Below are 18,499 nucleotides of genomic sequence, written 5' to 3' on the forward strand. Positions count from 1 at the left end.
TATAACCCTGCAAACAGCCCCGCCGGGTTAATGTTTGACTTCTCCTTTTTTTTCCCCTTTTTTTTTTCCAGCTGGATTGAGGCCAAAATAAGGAAGAAAAAAAAAAGACGCGGCAGCCCAACGGCCCCGTGCGGCCGAGCATCTCCCGGCCGAACCCCCTCGGCGCGGCTGAGCCCCGGCGTCCTCCCCGGCACCGTGGGAGCGAAAAGCCCCCCAAATCAGGCAAAAACATAAAAAAAGTGGCAAAAAAAGAGAAAATTGTGCTTTTTTGCAGCGATAAATAGTCGGGATTCGGCGCTTTTTCTCCGTCGAGGGCGGCATCGGCTGGGTTAATCTGCGCCGTCCCGCCGCAGGGTTAGGGGAGGCAAAGGAGGAGGAAGGCTCCGGCGAGGAGGAGGAGGAGGAAGGGCTCCTTCCTCCACCCGCTGCCTCCTGGCCCCATGGGGTTAAATTTCAGCGTCCGGGAAAAGCTGCTGACGGCGGCGTCCAGCCCCGGCCGGGGGTCAGCGGCGATTAATTTTTGACGAGGCCGAGGCCGGCACGGGGCGGCGGGCGGTGGCCAAGGGCCGCGGTGGCCACGGGGACAAGGGCCACGGTGGCCCCCGGGGAGAAGTCGGGGAAGGGGCAGCGCCGGGCCGGGAGGATGGGAGAGGCGGGGATGGGGCTGGGGGCCGCCCAGGGCTGGAGGCTTGGTGGCCGTGGGGACGTGGGGTGGCCCTGGGTGGAGTTGTGGGGCGTCGCGTTGTCGGGGTTGGCCCCACACAGAGTTATGGGGCGTCGCGTTGTTGGGGTGACGCCGGAGAGGGGCTATGGGGTGTCACATTGCTGGGGTTCACCTCGGAAGGGTTATGGGGTGCCACCTGATTGGAGGAACCCCAGACACGGGGTTATGGGGTGTCACGTCATCGAGGTGACCCCGGACATGGGTGGTTATGGGGTGCCCCATTATCGGGGTAACCCAAACACAGGGTTATGGGGTGTCACATCATGGAGGTGACCCCGGACATGGGTGGTTATGGGGTGCCCCATTATCGGGGTAACCCCAGACACGGGGTTATGGGGCGCCGGGTTATGGGATGCCGAAACCCTGAGACAGCGGCGCTGCGGAAGAGCTGCTTTATTCCCGTGGGGGCCCGGCCGGGGGGGGGTGGGGGGGGTGGTCAAGCCCCCTCTGGAGCCCCTCAAGCCTCCTTCTGCAGGGCTTTGTCCTGGGCCTGGAGCGGGATCTTCTCCTTGGTGTCTTCCATCTGCTTCTGTTTGTACCTGGAGGGGAGGAAGACGAGGGGCTTCCATCCGTCCACCCAAATAGCCACCACGCATCCTCCAGTCCATCCGTCCATCCAAAAACCCGTCTCTTCGTCTTCCAGTCCATCCATCTGCCCACCCACACCTCCCTCCATCCATCCATCTACCCAACAACCCACCCACTTGTCTTCCAATCCATCCATCTGCCCACCCACACCTCCCTCCATCCATCCATCTACCCAACAACCCACCCACTTGTCTTCCAATCCATCCATCTGCCCACCCACACCTCCCTCCATCCATCCATCTACCCAACAACCCACCCACTTGTCTTCCAATCCATCCGTCTGTCCACCCACACCTCCCTCCATCCATCCATCTACCCAACAACCCACCCATTTGTCTTCCAGTCCATCCGTCTGCCCACCCACACCTCCCTCCATCTGTCCATCTACCCAACAACCCACCCACTTGACTTCCAGTCTGTCCATCTGCCCACCAACACATCCCTCCATCCATTCGTCTACCCACCATCTATCCAACCATCAACTCATCCAATCATCCAACCATTTGTCCAGCCGACAGCCCACCCATTTGTCTATCAGTCCATCCATCCACTTGTCCACCCATCCAACACATCCCTCCATTTTCCACCTGTCCACCCACCCATTTGTCTATCAATCCATCCATCTACTTGTCCATCCATCTGTCCATTGACCCATCCATCCATGAACACAACTGTCCATTTTTCCACCCACCCATCTATCAGTCCATCCATCTACTTGTCCATCCATTGACCCATCCATCCATGAACACAACCATCCATTTTTCCACCCACCCACCCCTTTGTCCACCAATCCATCCATCCGTTTGTCCATCCCTCCATCCACCGCGCGCCCACCTGGTCTCCACCTCTTCGATGGTGTCGGGCAGCGGCACGTTGAGGGTCTCGGGGAGGAAGCCGGCCGCCACAGCCGAGAGGATGGGCACCGCCCCGTAGACCACGGGGGGCACGAAGGGGTAGTACTCATCCATCATCTTCACCAGCGGCGCCACGATGCCGCCCACCCGCGCCATGGTGCTGCCGAAGCCCAGCCCCGTCTGCCTGCGGTGGGGAGGGCCGCGGGGTGAGCGGGGGGCTGCCGTGGGGCAGGGAGGTGCCCCGTGGGCCCTGCCCCGCCGTGGGGCACTGGGGACGGGCGGGCTCACCGGATGGGCGTGGGGTAGAGCTCGGTGGTGAAGAGGAAGACGCAGTTGAAGGAGGCGGAGAGGCAGCCCTTGCCGATGACGGCCAGCGCCGTGCGCACGGTCTGGAGCTCTGCGGGGCGCGGGGAGGTCCGCGATGGCCTCCGCGCTCGGCCCCACGCGTGGCCTCGGCCGGGATTCCCGGGGGGGGGGACGGACGGGTGGGGGCAGGGACGGAGGGAGGAGATGGTTGGATGGATGGATAAAACGAGCGGAAGAATGATTGGATGGAAGGAGGGACGAGTAGGCAGTGAAGAGATGGTTGGTTGGTTGGTTAGACGGAGGGAAGGATGGATAGAGACGCAGATGGACGGATGGGTGGCCTTGACCTGCCATGTCCCCCCTTCCCGGTCCCTCCGTCCCCCCCTAACCTGTGGAGACGAAGATGTTGGCGATGATGACCAGCCCCGCCGAGAGGAGGGACACCACGAGCGTCACCCGCCGGCCGATGTAGCTCAGCGAGATGGTCACCACCACTTTGGCCGGGAAGTCGACGGCGCCGAAGATCACCTGGATGAGGTAAATGCTGACCCCGAAGTTCTGCAGGTCCATGGCCAGCCCGTAGTAGGAGAAGCTGATGCAGAACCTGCAGCGGGGAGGTGGGAAACGCGGTGAGGGCCTCGCATGGGGCCTCGTCGCGCGGGGACAGTGTGGTGGCCTTGCACGAGGTGGCCTCTCCGGTTGCCCTGGGGTGTGTCCACCCCGTGGGACACTGCATGGGGTCTCGCCTGGAGGACAACGCTGCTGGGGAGGGATGGCTCGATTCTCTGGTTGTCTGTCCATCCCTCCATCTATCCACCCATCTACCCACCTACTCATCTGCCCATCCATCCACCCACCTACCCATCTATCCATCCATCCATCCATCCATCCATCCACCTACCCACCTTTCCATTCACCTACTCATCTGTCCATCTACCCATCCATCCACCCACCTACCCATCTATCTACCTACCCATCTATCCATCCATCCATCCACCCATCCATCCATCCATCTATCCATCCATCCACCTACCCACCTTTCCATCCACCTACTCATCTGTCCATCTACCCATCCATCCACCCACCTACACATCTATCCATCTACCTACCCACCTATCCATCCATCTGTCCACTTATCCATCCATCCATCCATCCACCTACCCACCTATCCATCCACCTGCTCATCTGTCCATCCATCCATCTACCCATCCATCCACGCACCTACACATTTATCCATCCACCTACCCACCTATCCATCCATCCATCCATCCATCCATCCACCTACCCACCTTTCCATTCACCTACTCATCTGTCCATCTATCCATCCATCCACCCACCTATCCATCCATCCACCTACCCACCTATCCATCCACCTACTCATCCATCCACCTACCCATCCATCCACCCACCTACACATCTATCCATCCACCTACCCACCTATCCATCCATCCATCCATCCATCCATCCACCTACCCACCTTTCTATCCACCTACTCATCTGTCCATCCATGCATCTACCCATCCATCCACCCACCTACCCATCTATCCATCCACCTACCCACCTATCCATCCATCTATCTGTCCACTTATCCATCCATCCATCCATCCATCCACCTACCCACCTATCCATCCACCTACTCATCCATCCACCTACCCATCCATCCACCCACCTACCCATCCATCCACCCACCTACCCATCTATCCATCCACCTACCCATCTATCCATCCACCTACTCATCTGTCCACCTACCCATCCATCCACCCACCTACCCATCTATCCACCCACCTACCCATCCATCCACCCACCTACCCATCCATCCACCCACCTACCCATCTATCCACCCACCTACCCATCCATCCACCCACCTACCCATCTATCCACCCACCTACCCATCTATCCACCCACCTACCCATCTATCCATCCACCTACTCATCTGTCCACCTACCCATCCATCCACCCACCTACCCATCTATCCACCCACCTACCCATCCATCCACCCACCTACCCATCCATCCACCCACCTACCCATCTATCCACCCACCTACCCATCCATCCACCCACCTACCCATCTATCCACCCACCTACCCATCTATCCACCCACCTACCCATCTATCCATCCACCTACCCATCTATCCATCCACCTACCCATCCATCCACCCACCTACCCATCCATCCACCCACCTACCCATCTATCCATCCACCTACCCATCCATCCACCCACCTACCCATCCATCCACCCACCTACCCATCTATCCATCCACCTACCCATCCATCCACCCACCTACCCATCCATCCACCCACCTACCCATCTATCCATCCACCTACCCACCTATCCATCCACCTGCTCATCTGTCCATCCATCCATCTACCCATCCATCCACGCACCTACACATTTATCCATCCACCCATCTACCTATCTATCCATCCATCCACTTATCCATCCATCCATCCATCCACCTACCCATCCACTCATCCATCCATCCACATATCCACCCCTCCTTTCCCCTCTCCCTCCGTCCCAATCCGCCCCTCCCTCCCCGCCCCATCCCTCCGTCCCCACCAGACGATGGAGAGGCAGAGGAAGATGCGCCGGATGGCCGGGGTCCGGACCAGGTCGGAGACGGTGTAGGACGACTTCATGCCCGCCAACTCCTTCTGCATGTCGGCCTTGAGGATCTGCCGGCGGGCGGGAGCGGTTGGCGGGGGGACACCGAGGCCGTCCCGGCCTGGAGACCCCGCCGGGGCCACCGTACCTCCGCCGTGATCTTCTCCCCCTCCTCCGCTCTCCCGTTTATCCTGGCCACGCGCTGCAGGACCTTCACCGCCGTCTCCGCCTTCCCCGACAGCACCAGCCACCGGGCCGACTCGGCCAGCCACCTGCGGCCACCGGGGAAACTGAGGCACGGGGGCGGGACGAGCGCCCCACACGCCCCACCGGCCCCGGGAGGGGGGCCCTGCTCCCCCACCCCACCCCCCAAAGGGACCCAGGCGTCCGGGACGCCCCTACCAGGAGTAGAGGAGGAAGAAGAAGAAGGGCAGGGAGACGGCGAGCTGGAGCCAGCGCCAGTGGGGGACGGCGTAGGCCACGCCGGCCAGCAGGATCTGGCCCAGGGTGTAGGCGAAGCCGGTGATGGCCACGGTGATGGCGCGGTAGGGCGTGGGGATCCACTCCACCACTGCAAGGAAGCGCCGCGTGACTCGGTTTCCCCCTCTGGGACCAACTTGCGCACGTGGTGCCGCCGGGTCGGGACACGTCCCCATGGCGTGTCCTCGTCCGTGGCCATTGGGATGTCCCCAACCATGGCCATGGGGTTGTCCTCATCCGTGGCCATTGGGATGTCCCCATTCATGGACATGGGGTTGTCCTCATCCATGGCCATTGGGATGTCCCCATTCATGGACATGGGGTTGTCCTCATCCGTGGCCATTGGGATGTCCCCATTCATGGACATGGGGTTGTCCTCATCCATGGCCATTGGGATGTCCCCATTCATGGACATGGGGTTGTCCTCATCCATGGCCATTGGGATGTCCCCAACCATGGCCATGGGGCTGTCCTCATCCGTGGCCATTGGGATGTCCCCATCTGTGGTGATGGGGTTGTCCCCATCCATGGCCATTGGGATGTCCCCATCCATGGTCATAGGGTTGTCCTCATCCGTGGCCATTGGGATGTCCCCATCCATGGCCATGGGGTTGTCCTCATCCATGGCCATTGGGAAGTCCCCATCCGTGGTCATGGGGTTGTCCCCATCCATGGCCATGGGGTTGTCCCCATCCGTGGCCATTGGGAAGTCCCCATCCGTGGTCATGGGGTTGTCCCCATCCATGGCCATGGGGTTGTCCCCATCCATGGCCATGGGGTTGTCCCCATCCGTGGCCATTGGGATGTCCCCATTCATGGCCATGGGGTTGTCCCCATCCGTGGCCATTGGGAAGTCCCCATCCGTGGTCATGGGGTTGTCCCCATCCATGGCCATGGGGTTGTCCCCATCCGTGGCCATGGGGTTGTCCCCATCCGTGGCCATTGGGATGTCCCCATTCATGGCCATGGGGTTGTCCCCATCCGTGGCCATTGGGATGTCCCCATTCATGGCCACCAAGGTATCCCCATCCATGGCCATGGGGTTGTCCCTATCTGTGGCCACTGGGATGTCCCCATCCATGGCCATTAGGACGTCCCCATCCGCAGCCACGGGGCCACCTCCCCTGTCCCAGGGCCACCGCGGCCTCACCCAGGCAGGCGACGCTGAGGCCGAAGCCGGAGAGGGCCATGCCGCTGGCGAAGCGGAAGACGCAGTAGGCCGCGTAGTTGGGGGCGAAGGCGGCGCAGGTGCCCGTCACCCCCAGCTGCAGGTAGGACCACATCAGCAGGGCCTTGCGCCCGAACCTGCAACATGGAGGCCGCTGGGAGCCACTGGGAGGCACTGGGAGGCACTGGGAGCCGCTGGGCAGCTTCCCGATGGGGAAACTGAGGCACGGGAGGGCCCGGCTGCTCTTACCTGTCCGAGAGGCTGCCCAGGACCAGGGCACCCACCAGGACCCCGGCCATGTAGATGGACTGGGCCATTTGCCGCAGCTGCCGGTAGCCGCAGACCAGGTCCCACTGCGGGAGGGACGGCGCCGGCGGGAGGGCTCGCGCCAGCCCGCCCTCCTTCCTCTCATCCCGCTCTTCCTCCAGCTGATTGCTCCTCACCCAAAGCTTCAGCCCGTCCGTCCCGCCACCCCACACAGCTCCATCCCTCCGTTTCGCTCTCCATCATCCCGCCATCGCTATCCCTCCCCATAAAGCTCCAGCTCTCCATCCTTCCATTGCTCTTCCTCCATCTCCAGCTATCTCCATCCCTCCATCAATGTACAGCTCTGTCTCGCCATCTCCATCCCTCTACTTCCATCCCTCCATCCCCATACAGCTCCAGCTCCATCCTTCCATCTCCATCCCTCCATCTGAATCTCACCATCTCCATCTCGCCATTTTGCCATTCCCATAAACTTCCATCTTCATCCATCTCCATCCCTCCACCTCTCCATCTCCACCCTTCCACCTCTCTATGCCTCCATCTCCCAGCTCCATCCCTCCAGCTCCCTCTCTCCAGCTCCATCCCTCCATCTTCCCCTCTCCATGCTTCCACCTCTCCATGTCTCCATCTCTCCCGCTCCATCTCTCCATGTCTCCATCTCTCTGCTCCATCCCTCCAGCTCCATCCCTCCATCTTTCCATCTCCATCCCTCCATCCCTCCATCTATCTCCATCCCTGCATCTTCCCATCTCCACCCTTCCATCTCTCTATGCCTCCATCTCTCCCGCTCCATCTCTCCATGTCTCCATCTCTCTGCTCCATCCCTCCATCTTTCTATCTCCATCCCTGCATCTTCCCACTCCACCCTTCCTCCTCGCCATGCCTCCATCCCTCCAGCTCCATCTCTCCATGTCTCCATCTCTCTGCTCCATCCCTCCAGCTCCATCCCTCCATCTTTCCATCTCCATCCCTCCATCCCTCCATCTCCAGCATTCCACCTCGCCATGCCTCCACCTCCATCCCTCCATCTTCCCCTCTCCACCCTTCCAGCTCTCCATTTCTTCATCTCCATCCCTCCATCTTCCCCTCTCCACCCTTCCACCTCTGCATGCCTCCATCTCTCCATCTCCATCCCTCCATCTTCCCCTCTCCACCCTTCCACCTCTCCTTTCCTCCATCTCCCTCTCCATCCCTCCAGGTCCATCTCCATCCCTCCATCTCCACCCCTCCCTCTCCATCTCCACCCCTCCCTCTCCATCCCTCCGTCCCTCCCTCTCCCTCCCTCCCTCCGTCCCTCTCCCCCGCCCCGCCCCACCTCGGAGACGATGGTGGCCACGTAGACGCTGCGGTCGTAGTCCCAGCCGTCGCGGCAGGGCTCGGTGGCGTTGGGGGCCGCGTAGCGCCGGCAGGGCCCCAGCTCGGGGGGGGCGGCGGGGGGCGGCGGGGGCCCCCCCCGGGTGCCGTTGGGGCCGCGGGTGGCGTTGGGGGCGGCCGGGGGGCGGCAGCGGTGGGGGGGCACCGCCGCCGTGAAGTTCTGCAGCAGGTTGTGGCTGGCCATGAGCAGCAGCGGCAGCACCAGCAGCGCCGTGTGCAGCGCCTGGAAGCGGCCCATGCCGCCCACCTGGGCCAGCACCGCCGCGAAGCTCATCCTGCCTGGGGACACCGGGGGACACGGGGGGACATGGGGACATCAGGTGACACCGGGACATGGGGGACATGGAGGACATGGGGCCCCGTGCCGCCCACCTGGGCCAGCACCGCCGCGAAGCTCATCCTGCCTGGGGACACCGGGGGACACGGGGGGACATCAGGGGACATGGGGGACATAGGGGACATCGGGGGACATGGGGGACATGGGGGACATGGGGGACATGGAGGGACACGGGGACATGGAGGACATGGAGGACATGGGGGACATGGAGGACATGGAGGACATGGAGGACATGGGGCCCCATGCCGCCCACCTGGGCCAGCACCGCCGCGAAGCTCATCCTGCCTGGGGACATCGGGGGACACGGGGACATCAGGGGACATCGGGGGACATGGGGACATGGGGACATGGGGGACATGGGGGACATGGGGGACATGGGGCCCCATGCCGCCCACCTGGGCCAGCACCGCCGCGAAGCTCATCCTGCCTGGGGACATCGGGGGACACTGGGGGACAGGGGGGGACATGGGGACATCAGGTGACACGGGGGACACGGGGGACATGGAGGGACATGGAGGACATGGGGGACATGGGGGACACGGGGGACATGGGGACATGGGGACATGGAGGGACACGGGGGACATGGGGGGACATGGAGGACATGGGGGACATGGAGGGACACGGGGGACATGGAGGGACATGGGGCCCTGCGCTGCCCACCTGGGCCAGCACCGCCGCGAAGCTCATCCTGCCTGGGGACATCGGGGGACACGGGGACATCAGGGGACATGGGGGACATAGGGGACATCGGGGGACCCGGGGACATGGGGGACATGGGGGACATGGGGGACATGGGGGACATGGGGCCCCACGCCGCCCACCTGGGCCAGCACCGCCGCGAAGCTCATCCTGCCTGGGGACACCGGGGGACACTGGGGGACAGGGGGGGACATGGGGACATCAGGTGACACGGGGGACACGGGGGACATGGAGGGACATGGAGGACATGGGGGACATGGGGCCCCATGCCGCCCACCTGGGCCAGCACCGCCGCGAAGCTCATCCTGCCTGGGGACATCGGGGGACACTGGGGGACAGGGGGGGACATGGGGACATCAGGTGACACGGGGGACACGGGGGACATGGAGGGACATGGAGGACATGGGGGACATGGGGGACACGGGGGACATGGGGACATGGGGACATGGAGGGACACGGGGGACATGGGGGGACATGGAGGACATGGGGGACATGGAGGGACACGGGGGACATGGAGGGACATGGGGCCCTGCGCTGCCCACCTGGGCCAGCACCGCCGCGAAGCTCATCCTGCCTGGGGACATCGGGGGACACGGGGACATCAGGGGACATGGGGGACATAGGGGACATCGGGGGACCCGGGGACATGGGGGACATGGGGGACATGGGGGACATGGGGCCCCACGCCGCCCACCTGGGCCAGCACCGCCGCGAAGCTCATCCTGCCTGGGGACACCAGGGGACACCGGGGGACAGGGGGGGACATGGGGACATCAGGTGACACCGGGACATGGGGGACACGGGGACATCGGGGGACACGGGGGACATGAGGCCCCATGCCGCCCACCTGGGCCAGCACCACCGCGAAGCTCATCCTGCCTGGGGACACCGGGGGACACGGGGACATCAGGGGACATCGGGGGACCCGGGGACATGGAGGGACATGGGGGACATGGGGCCCCGTGCCGCCCACCTGGGCCAGCACCGCCGCGAAGCTCATCCTGCCTGGGGACATCAGGGGACACCGGGGGACAGGGGGGGACATGGGGACATCAGGTGACACCGGGACATGGGGGACATGGAGGGACATGGAGGGACATGGGGGACATGGGGCCCTGCGCCGCCCACCTGGGCCAGCACCGCCGCGAAGCTCATCCTGCCTGGGGACATCGGGGGACATCGGGGGACATGGAGGGACATGGGGGACACGGGGGACATGGGGGACATGGGGGACACAGGGGACATGGGGGACATGGGGACATCGGGGGACATGGGGGACACAGGGGACATGGGGCCCCGCGCCGCCCACCTGGGCCAGCACCGCCACAAAGCTCATCCTGCCTGGGGACACGGGGTGACATGGTGACATGGGGTGACACAGGGGACATGGAGGGACATGGAGGACATGGAGGATATGGGGGACATGGGGACACGGAGACATGGGGACCACGCTGGCACCTGCTGCCACAGGGACTTGGGGACATGGGGACACAGGGACCGCAGGGACACGGGTCAGGCACAGACGTGAGCACCGGGATGGGGACACGGACATGGGGACATGGGGACACGGGTCACGCACAGGGGGGACACGGCGACGGCAGGGGACGCGGCTCGGCGATGGTGGCACCAGCCCTGCCCCCATGTCCCCAGCCCCTCCCCAACGTCCCTGTCCCCTCCCCAGTGTCCCCTGCTGATGTCCCCAGTGTGTCCCAGCCCTTGTCCCCTCCCCGGTGGCCCCTGTCCTGTCCCCCCCCCCCCGTCATGGCTCCCCGGGGACAGGGACATCCGGCCAGCTGCAGCACCGCTGGCCCCAGGGTGACAGTCCCTGTCCCCTCCCTGACGTCTTGACATGTCCCCAACCCGTCCTGGGCCCTGTTCCCTCCTCGATGTCCCCAATTCGTCCCTGTGTCCCCCCCATGAATGTCCCCAACCTGTCTTGGTCCTTGTCCCCCCAAGTGTCCCCATGTCCTTGCAGATGTCCCCAAGGGCCCCTTGTCCCCATCTCCTCAGTGTCCCCAGGCAGGTGCTGTGTCTTCTCACCGACGTCCCCAACCCTTCACCAAGGTCCCCAACCCTTTGCTTAGGTCCCCAACCTGTCCCTGTCTCCCCTGAGGTGTCCCCATCCCCTTGCCAATGTCCCCAAGGGTCCCCAGTTTGTTCCTACGTCCCCAGCTGATGTCCCCAACCCTTCACCGATGTCCCCAACCCTTCACCAATGTCCCCAACCCTTTGCTGAGGTCCCCAACCCTTTGCTGAGGTCCCCAACCTGTCCCTGTCTCCCCTGAGGTGTCCCTGTCCCCTTGCCAATGTCCCCAAGGGTCCCCAGTTTGCTCCTACGTCCCCTGGCCAATGTCCCCAACCTTTCGCCAATGTCCCCAACCCTTCTCTGATGTCCCCAACCTTTAACTGATGTCCCCAACTCTTCTGTGATGTCCCCAACCTGTCCTGGTCCCCAACCTGTCCTGGTCCCCATTCCTTCCTGCATGTCCCCAACCCATCCCGGTCCCTGTCCCCCCACAAGGTCCCCAACCCCTCTCTGAGGTCCCCAACCCTTCACCAATGTCCCCAACCCTTTGCTGAGGTCCCCAACCTGTCCCTGTCTCCCCTGAGGTGTCCCTGTCCCCTTGCCGATGTCCCCAAGGGTCCCCAGTTTGCTCCTACGTCCCCTGGCTGATGTCCCCAACCTTTCGCTGATGTCCCCAACCCTTCTCTGGTGTCCCCAAACTATCCTGGTCCCCGTCCCCTCCTGCATGTCCCCAACCCATCCTGGTCCCCGTCCCTCCACGGGGTCCCCCACCCTTCATCGATGTCCCCAACCCCTCTCTGAGGTCCCCAACCCTTTGCCAATGTCCCCAGCCCTTTGCTGAGGTCCCCAACCTGTCCCTGTCTCCCCTTTGCCGATGTCCCCAAGGGTCCCCAGTTTGCTCCTACGTCCCCAGCCGATGTCCCCAACCCTTCATCGATGTCCCCAACCCCTCTCTGAGGTCCCCAACCCCTCGCCGACGTCCCCAACCCTTCTCTGATGTCCCCCCACCGTGTCGCCGTCCCCCGCGCGGGGCCGGGGTACCTGTGCTGGGGGGGCGGGGGGCCCCGGCGCTGTCCCCGTCCCCGTCGCTGTCCCCAGGTGCAGGCGGTGGCCGTCCCCGTCCCCGTCCCCGTCCCCTCCCGTTAGATCCGGCTCGGTGGCTCGAACTTTCACCGGCGCCGGGAAGGGATTAACGAGGCCCCGGGGGGGGGGGGGGGGGGATTCCAGCGCCGCGGGAGCTCGCCCGGACGCCTGGGCCCGCCCGGATGCCTGGGCCCGCCTGCGTGACCCCCCCCCAACCCCATAACCTCCCTGCGATCCCCTACAGAGCCCCCATAGCCCCTCCTGGGGGCCCCTATAGCTCCCTATGGGCCCCTATAGCTCCCTATGGATCCCCTATACCCCTCTCAAGGGCTCCAGTGGGCCCCTATAGCTCCCTATGGATCCCCCATACCTCCCCCTAAGGTCTCCATTGGCCCCTGTAGCCCCCTATGGATCCCCTATAGACACCTGGGAGCCCCCTACAGACGCTCTGATGCCCCCCGAGATGCCGTATGGGTACCCATAGCGCCTCTATGGGCTCCTACAGATCCCTTATAGCCCCTGAAAAAGCCTATAGGCCCCAATACGTAGCCCAGAGCCTTCTACAGATACTTGATACCCCCCCCAAGATGCCCCAGGGCCCCTATAGATCCTCTATGGTTCCCTTGAGGCACCTCTGGGTACTCAATATCCCTCTATAGGATGCAGTGGCCCAATAAGCCTCCTTATAGCTCCTTATACATAGCACATAGCTTCCTATAGATCCCCTTATACCCACATATGGGCACTTTATAGGCCCCTATAGTTCCCTATGGATACCCCATGGGCTACTACAGCTACCCCATAGCTCTATGCAGACACTGATACGCTCCCATAGCCTCCTATGGACATCCTATAGATCCCCTAGAGCCCCCTATGAATACTCCATGGGCCCCTGTAGATCCCCCATAGCCCCTATGGGCCCCTATAGACCCCCTTGTAGCCCCCTGTGGTCCCCCATGGGCCCCTATAGGTCCCCCACAGCCCCCTATGGGCCCCTATAGACCCCCTTGTAGCCCCCTGTGGTCCCCCATGGGCCCCTATAGGTCCCCCACAGCCCCCTATGGACCCCTTTGTAGCCTCCTATGGTCCCCATAGGCCCCTATAGGTCCCCACAGCCCCCTATGGGCCCCTATAGACCCCCTTGTAGCCCCCTGTGGTCCCACATGGGGCCCTATAGGTCCCCCACAGCCCCCTATAGACCCCTTTGTAGCCTCCTATGGTCCCCATAGGCCCCTATAGGTCCCCACAGCCCCCTATGGGCCCCTACAGACCCCCTTGTAGCCCCCTGTGGTCCCCCATGGGCTCCTATAGGTCCCCCACAGCCCCCTATAGACCCCTTTGTAGCCTCCTATGGTCCCCATAGGCCCCTATAGCCCCCCTTGTAGCCCCCTATGGGCCCCTATAGCCCCCCTTGTAGCCCCCTATGGTCCCCCATGGGCCCCTATAGGTCCCCCACAGCCCCCTATGGGCCCCTATAGCCCCCTTGTAGCCCCCTATGGGCCCCTATAGACGCTCCACAGCCCCCTATGGGCCCCTATAGCCCCCCATGGCCGCGGGCGGCCCCGCCGGGTCTCTGCCGCCCTCTGGCGGCCGCGGCGCCGCGCAGCAGCCCCGGGCCCGGGGTGGGGGGGGGGAGGGAGGCGCATGCGCAGATCCTGCCGCTGCCGCCGGGAGGGGCGGAGCCTCGCGCGCTCTGAGCCCCGCCCCCTCTGCGGCCAGGCCACGCCCCCTCGCCCGCGCAGCCCAGCGCGCATGCGCGGCGCCGAGCCCTGGCTGGTCCAGAGGGGCAGCGCGGGGGGGGCCCAGGCGTCCGGGTGGCCCCCCCCCCCCCACACCAGGGGGCCCAGGCGTCCGGGTGACCCCCACCCCCGGGGGCCCAGGCGTCCGGGTGACCCAGGGGGCCCAGGCGTCCGGGTGATCCCAACCCTGGGGGGCCCAGGCATCCGGGTGACCCCCACCCCCGGGGGCCCAGGCGTCCGGGCGCCGCCCCCTCCCGCTTCTATTGAAACTGCGGCTTTTATTGAGGCGATACAAAACCCCCCGAGACGCCTTAAAACGGCCCCAACCCCCCCCCCCGCCACCCCCCCCCCCGCGCGGGCCCAGGCGTCCGGGCCGAGCCGCCGGGCGCTGCGCCGGTGCCGGGGGGGATCCCAGTGCTCCCAGTGCTCCCAGTACCGCGCGGGGCCCCGGCGCTAGGAGTCGTAGTCTTCCTCCTCCTCCTCCTCCTCGGCGGCGCCCCGGGGGGGGCCGGGGGCGGGCGGCAGCCCCCCCGGCGGCAGCGGCGGTGCGAAGGGGGCCGGCGGGCTGTGGGGGGGGCGGGGGGGGTCAGCGGGCCCAGGCGTCCGGAAGAGCTGAGCCGCCCCCCCCCCCAAAAGGGCCCAGGTGTCCGGGGAGTTTCACCCCCCCCCGAAAGGGCCCAGGCATCCGGGTGTCCCTGCCCCCCCCCTGCAAGGGGCCCAGGCATCTGGGGAGTTTAATGCCCCCCCACCCCAAAGGGACCCAGGCATCCGGGTGTCCCTGCTCCTCCCCACCCCCCCAAAGGTGCCCAGGTGTCCAGGGAGTTTAACCCCCCCCCGAGGGGCCCAGGCGTCCGGGCGGCGGTACCTGGCGAAGGGCAGGGGTCGCCCGGGGGGGGGCGGCGCCTCCTCGTCCCCGTCGCTGTCGCTGTCTTCCGAGTCCTCCTGGGGCAGCGCGAGGGGCCCAGGCGTCCGGGGGGGCCTGATCTCCCCCCGGAGGGGCCCAGGCGTCCGGGGGGGTCCGATTCCCCCATCGGAGGGGCCCAGGCGTCTGGGGGGGTCCAATCGCCCCCCCGGAGGGCCCCAGGAGTCTGGGGGGGTCTGATCCCCCCTCCGGAGGGGCCCAGGCATCCGGGAGGGGTCCAATCCCACCCCCAGAGGGACCCAGGTGTCTGGGGGGTTCCGATCGCCCCCCCAGAGGGGCCCAGGAGTCTGGGGGGGTCCGATCCCCCCTCTGGAGGGTCCCAGGTGTCCGGGGGAGCCCAATTTCCACCCCCGTGAGGGGCCCAGGCATCCGGGAGGGGCTCCATCACCCACCCAGAAGGACCCAGGTGTCCGGGCACCCAACAACGGGGGCCCAGGCGTCCAGGTGCTCCCTCCCCCCCACCCCAACATGGGGCCCAGGCGTCCGGGCGGCCTCACCTCCTGCTCCGAGTCGGTGCCCGACTGTTTGGGGTCTTTGCTTTTGGCGCCGGGGCCCCCGTTCCTGCGGCCGGCGCCCGGGCGGCGGCCCCTGTGCGAGGGACCCAGGCGTCCGGGAGGGGCCCAGGTGTCCGGGCACCCCCCACGCCCCCCGCACCCGCCCCGGGGGACCCAGGCATCCAGGAGGGGCCCAGGCATCCAGGAGGGGCCCAGGCGTCCGGGTGCTCCCAGCGCTCCCTGCACCCACCCTGGGGGACCCAGGCGCCCGGGACGGGGCCCAGGCGTCCGGGGGGGCCCCGGCGTCCGGCTCACCTGCGGGGGGGGCGCTCGCCCTCGGCGGCCCCCTCCTCGCCCTCGCCCTGCATGTCGGGCACCGCCGCCACCAAGTCCTTGAGGAAGTCGAACTGCTGCTCCAGCTCGATGCACTGCTTCCTGCGGGGGCGGGGCCGCCATCAGGCCACGCCCCCAGGCCGGGCCACGCCCCCAGGCCAGGCCATACCCCCTGCCCAGGCTCCTCCCCCTCCACTCGGGCTCCACCCCCCACATGAGGCCCCACCCCCTCCTGGCACCCAGTCCCAGCTCCCCCTCCCACCCAGGCCAGGCCCCGCCCCCTCCTGGCTAAGCCCCACCCCCTGGCTAAGCTCCACCCATACAAGCCCCTCCCCTAAACTCCACCCCCTGGCTAAGCCCCACCCCTGAAGTAGGCTCCACCCACTTCCCTTCCCAACCAGGCCTGGGGCCCAACCAAGCCCTGCTCCCAATTAAGCCCCACCCCCTGCATAGGCTCCACCCCCAGTTAAGCCCCACCCCCTGGACAGGCCCCACCCCCTGGGCTAGGCTCCACCCCCTTCTCCTCCCAACCAGTCCTGGGGCCCCAGTTCCATCTAAGCCCCGCCCCTGATTAAGCCCCACCCCCTGGATAGGCCCCACCCCTTGGACAGGCCCCACCCCCTGCTTAAGCCCCACCCCCTCCCCTGCGTCCTCAGAGGCCCATAGGGAAACTGAGGCGCTGCAGAGCGGGGAGGGGGCCCAGGCGTCCGGGGAGGGGCCCAGGCGTCCGGGGATCCCTCCTCCACCCCCCCAGGGATCCAGGCACGCCCCCTCCCCCCCCCCAGGGGCCCCGGCGTCCGGGGGGCTCACAGGTGGGAGGTGGTCATGGTCTTGGCGTTGCGCGCCTGCGTGACGTGGCAGGCCTTGCGCAGCAGCGACTCCAGGAAGAGCTCCAGCGCCCGCGCTGCGCCGCTAAGGAGCCGCCGGCGGGGCCCAGGCGTCCGGGAGCCCCCCCGCGGGCCCCGCCACCCCCCCAGGGGACCCAGGCGTCCGGGGGACCCCACCCCCCCGGAGACCCAGGCGTCCGGGACCCTCCCTGTGGGACCCATCACCTCCCGGGGGACCCAGGCGTCCGGGGCTGCTCCCAGGGTACCCAGGTGTCCAGGCCTGCTCCCAGGGGCCCAAGCATCCGGGACCCTCCCTGTGGGACCCGTCACCTCCCGAGGGACCCAGGTGTCCGGGGCTGCTCCCAGGGGGCCCAGGCGTCCGGGGGCCCAGGCGTCCGGGGCTGCTCCCAGGGTACCCAGGTGTCCAGGCCTGCTCCCAGGGGCCCAAGCATCCGGGGGACCCAGGCGTCCGGGACCCTCCCTGTGGGACCCGTCACCTCCCGAGGGACCCAGGTGTCCGGGGCTGCTCCCGGGGGGCCCAGGCGTCCGGGCCCCGCCTCCCCCCCCGCCCTGCGGGGCCCCGGCGTCCGGGTGCAGGATACAGATGATGACGGGGACGGCGGCCGCCACCTTGCCGATCTCCTCGTCCGTCTGCATGATCTTCTTGATGCGCGCCTGCGGGCCACACCCTCAGGCCCCGCCCACCGGGGAGGCCACGCCCCCACAAAACCCACCCCTCCCCGAGGCCCCGCCCCCAAACAGCCCCCCCCCAACAAACCAGCGTGTTAAAACAGACCTGGGGATGGAGAGGCAGTCCTGGCCCCGCCCCTGCCCCGCCCACCCACGAGGCCCCGCCCCCAAGCAAGCCCCACCCCCCGCCAGCCTGTTAGACCAGACCTGGGGGCAGCGAGGCAGCCTTGGCCCCGCCCCTCACTGAAACCCCGCCCCAAGCCCCTCCCCCTTTTAAAGCAGGCTTGGGGTTGGCAAAAGCGCCCTGGCCCCGCCCCATCCCAAGCCCCGCCCATCCACGAGGCCCCGCCCCCAAGCAAGCCCCCTCCTTTAAACCAGGCCTGGGGGTGGGGATGGAGCTCTGACCCCGCCCCTTTCCCGAAGCCCCGCCCCCTCTTCCTGGCCCCGCCCCCGGGAGCCTCCCGAGGCGACCCTGAGGGGAGGCCCCGCCCCGCCGCAAGCCCCGCCCCCTCCTTCCACCTGAGGGGAGCCGGGATCCATTGAGGGGGGAAGCGCGGCCCTTCCACCCCCCAGCGGTTGCCATGGCGACCCGGCGGCCCCGGCGGAAGCGCGGCCCGGCCCGGCCCCCCCCGCCCCCGGTCGCCGCTCACCGGCGGGAACCGCGCGTTGTATTTCTTCTTCTTGCTCGGCATCGCCGCGGCGGCGGCCCCGGCCCCGGCCCCGGCCCCCCCCGGGCGGCGGCGGCGGCGGCGGCGGCTCCCCCCGCTCCCCGGCGCGGCCGCTGCCTCCGGCGCGGCCTGAGCCCTCCCCGCTGCGCGCCCCGCCCCTTCCGGCGCCGCGCCACGCCCCTTCCGCCCGGCGCCGCGCCCACTTCCCCCTGCCGATCACCGCCGGCCCCGCCCCTTCCGCCCGGCGCCTCGCCCACCTCCCCCTGTCAATCAACGCCGCACCGCTTCCGGGTTCGACGCTTCCGCGTTAGGCCC

General features: G+C 66.3%; 2 protein-coding genes across 2 annotated transcripts; both read right to left on the minus strand.

The window, feature by feature from the left end:
• Window positions 1-1,100: 1,100 nt before the first annotated feature.
• Window positions 1,101-12,583, minus strand: LOC112996845 (solute carrier family 22 member 6-A-like). The gene is made up of 11 exons (XM_064503164.1): window positions 12,470-12,583; window positions 8,308-8,645; window positions 6,975-7,078; window positions 6,708-6,862; window positions 5,480-5,648; window positions 5,226-5,349; window positions 5,033-5,148; window positions 2,862-3,076; window positions 2,455-2,563; window positions 2,147-2,350; window positions 1,101-1,263 (listed from the first exon to the last, which is right to left on the minus strand). Exons 2-11 carry the CDS (start codon window positions 8,638-8,640, stop codon window positions 1,182-1,184), a joined length of 1,611 nt encoding a protein of 536 aa, XP_064359234.1. The 5' UTR covers window positions 8,641-8,645; window positions 12,470-12,583; the 3' UTR covers window positions 1,101-1,181.
• Window positions 12,584-14,508: 1,925 nt separating this feature from the next.
• Window positions 14,509-18,375, minus strand: DRAP1 (DR1 associated protein 1). The gene is made up of 7 exons (XM_064503176.1): window positions 18,167-18,375; window positions 17,429-17,501; window positions 16,810-16,903; window positions 15,982-16,101; window positions 15,670-15,760; window positions 15,116-15,192; window positions 14,509-14,815 (listed from the first exon to the last, which is right to left on the minus strand). Exons 1-7 carry the CDS (start codon window positions 18,206-18,208, stop codon window positions 14,704-14,706), a joined length of 609 nt encoding a protein of 202 aa, XP_064359246.1. The 5' UTR covers window positions 18,209-18,375; the 3' UTR covers window positions 14,509-14,703.
• Window positions 18,376-18,499: the final 124 nt, after the last annotated feature.

This window comes from Dromaius novaehollandiae, chromosome 35, assembly GCF_036370855.1.
Source record: "Dromaius novaehollandiae isolate bDroNov1 chromosome 35, bDroNov1.hap1, whole genome shotgun sequence".
NCBI classification, from domain to species: Eukaryota; Metazoa; Chordata; class Aves; order Casuariiformes; family Dromaiidae; genus Dromaius; species Dromaius novaehollandiae.

Bases quoted from the DNA above. Each gene is read 5' to 3' on its own strand.
- DRAP1 (XM_064503176.1), bottom strand. From the start codon at position 18,208: ATGCCGAGCAAGAAGAAGAAATACAACGCGCGGTTCCCGCCG. The intron at 17,502-18,166 runs GTGAGCGGCGAC...TGTGGCCCGCAG, and splicing joins ACAACGCGCGGTTCCCGCCG to GCGCGCATCAAGAAGATCAT. The intron at 16,904-17,428 runs GTATCCTGCACC...TTAGCGGCGCAG, and splicing joins CGCCGTCCCCGTCATCATCT to CGCGGGCGCTGGAGCTCTTC.
- LOC112996845 (XM_064503164.1), bottom strand. From the start codon at position 8,640: ATGAGCTTCGCGGCGGTGCTGGCCCAGGTGGGCGGCATGGGCCGCTTC. The intron at 7,079-8,307 runs GTGGGGCGGGGC...TCCCTCCCGCAG, and splicing joins TGGCCACCATCGTCTCCGAG to TGGGACCTGGTCTGCGGCTA. The intron at 2,351-2,454 runs GTGAGCCCGCCC...TCCCCACCGCAG, and splicing joins CTCTACCCCACGCCCATCCG to GCAGACGGGGCTGGGCTTCG.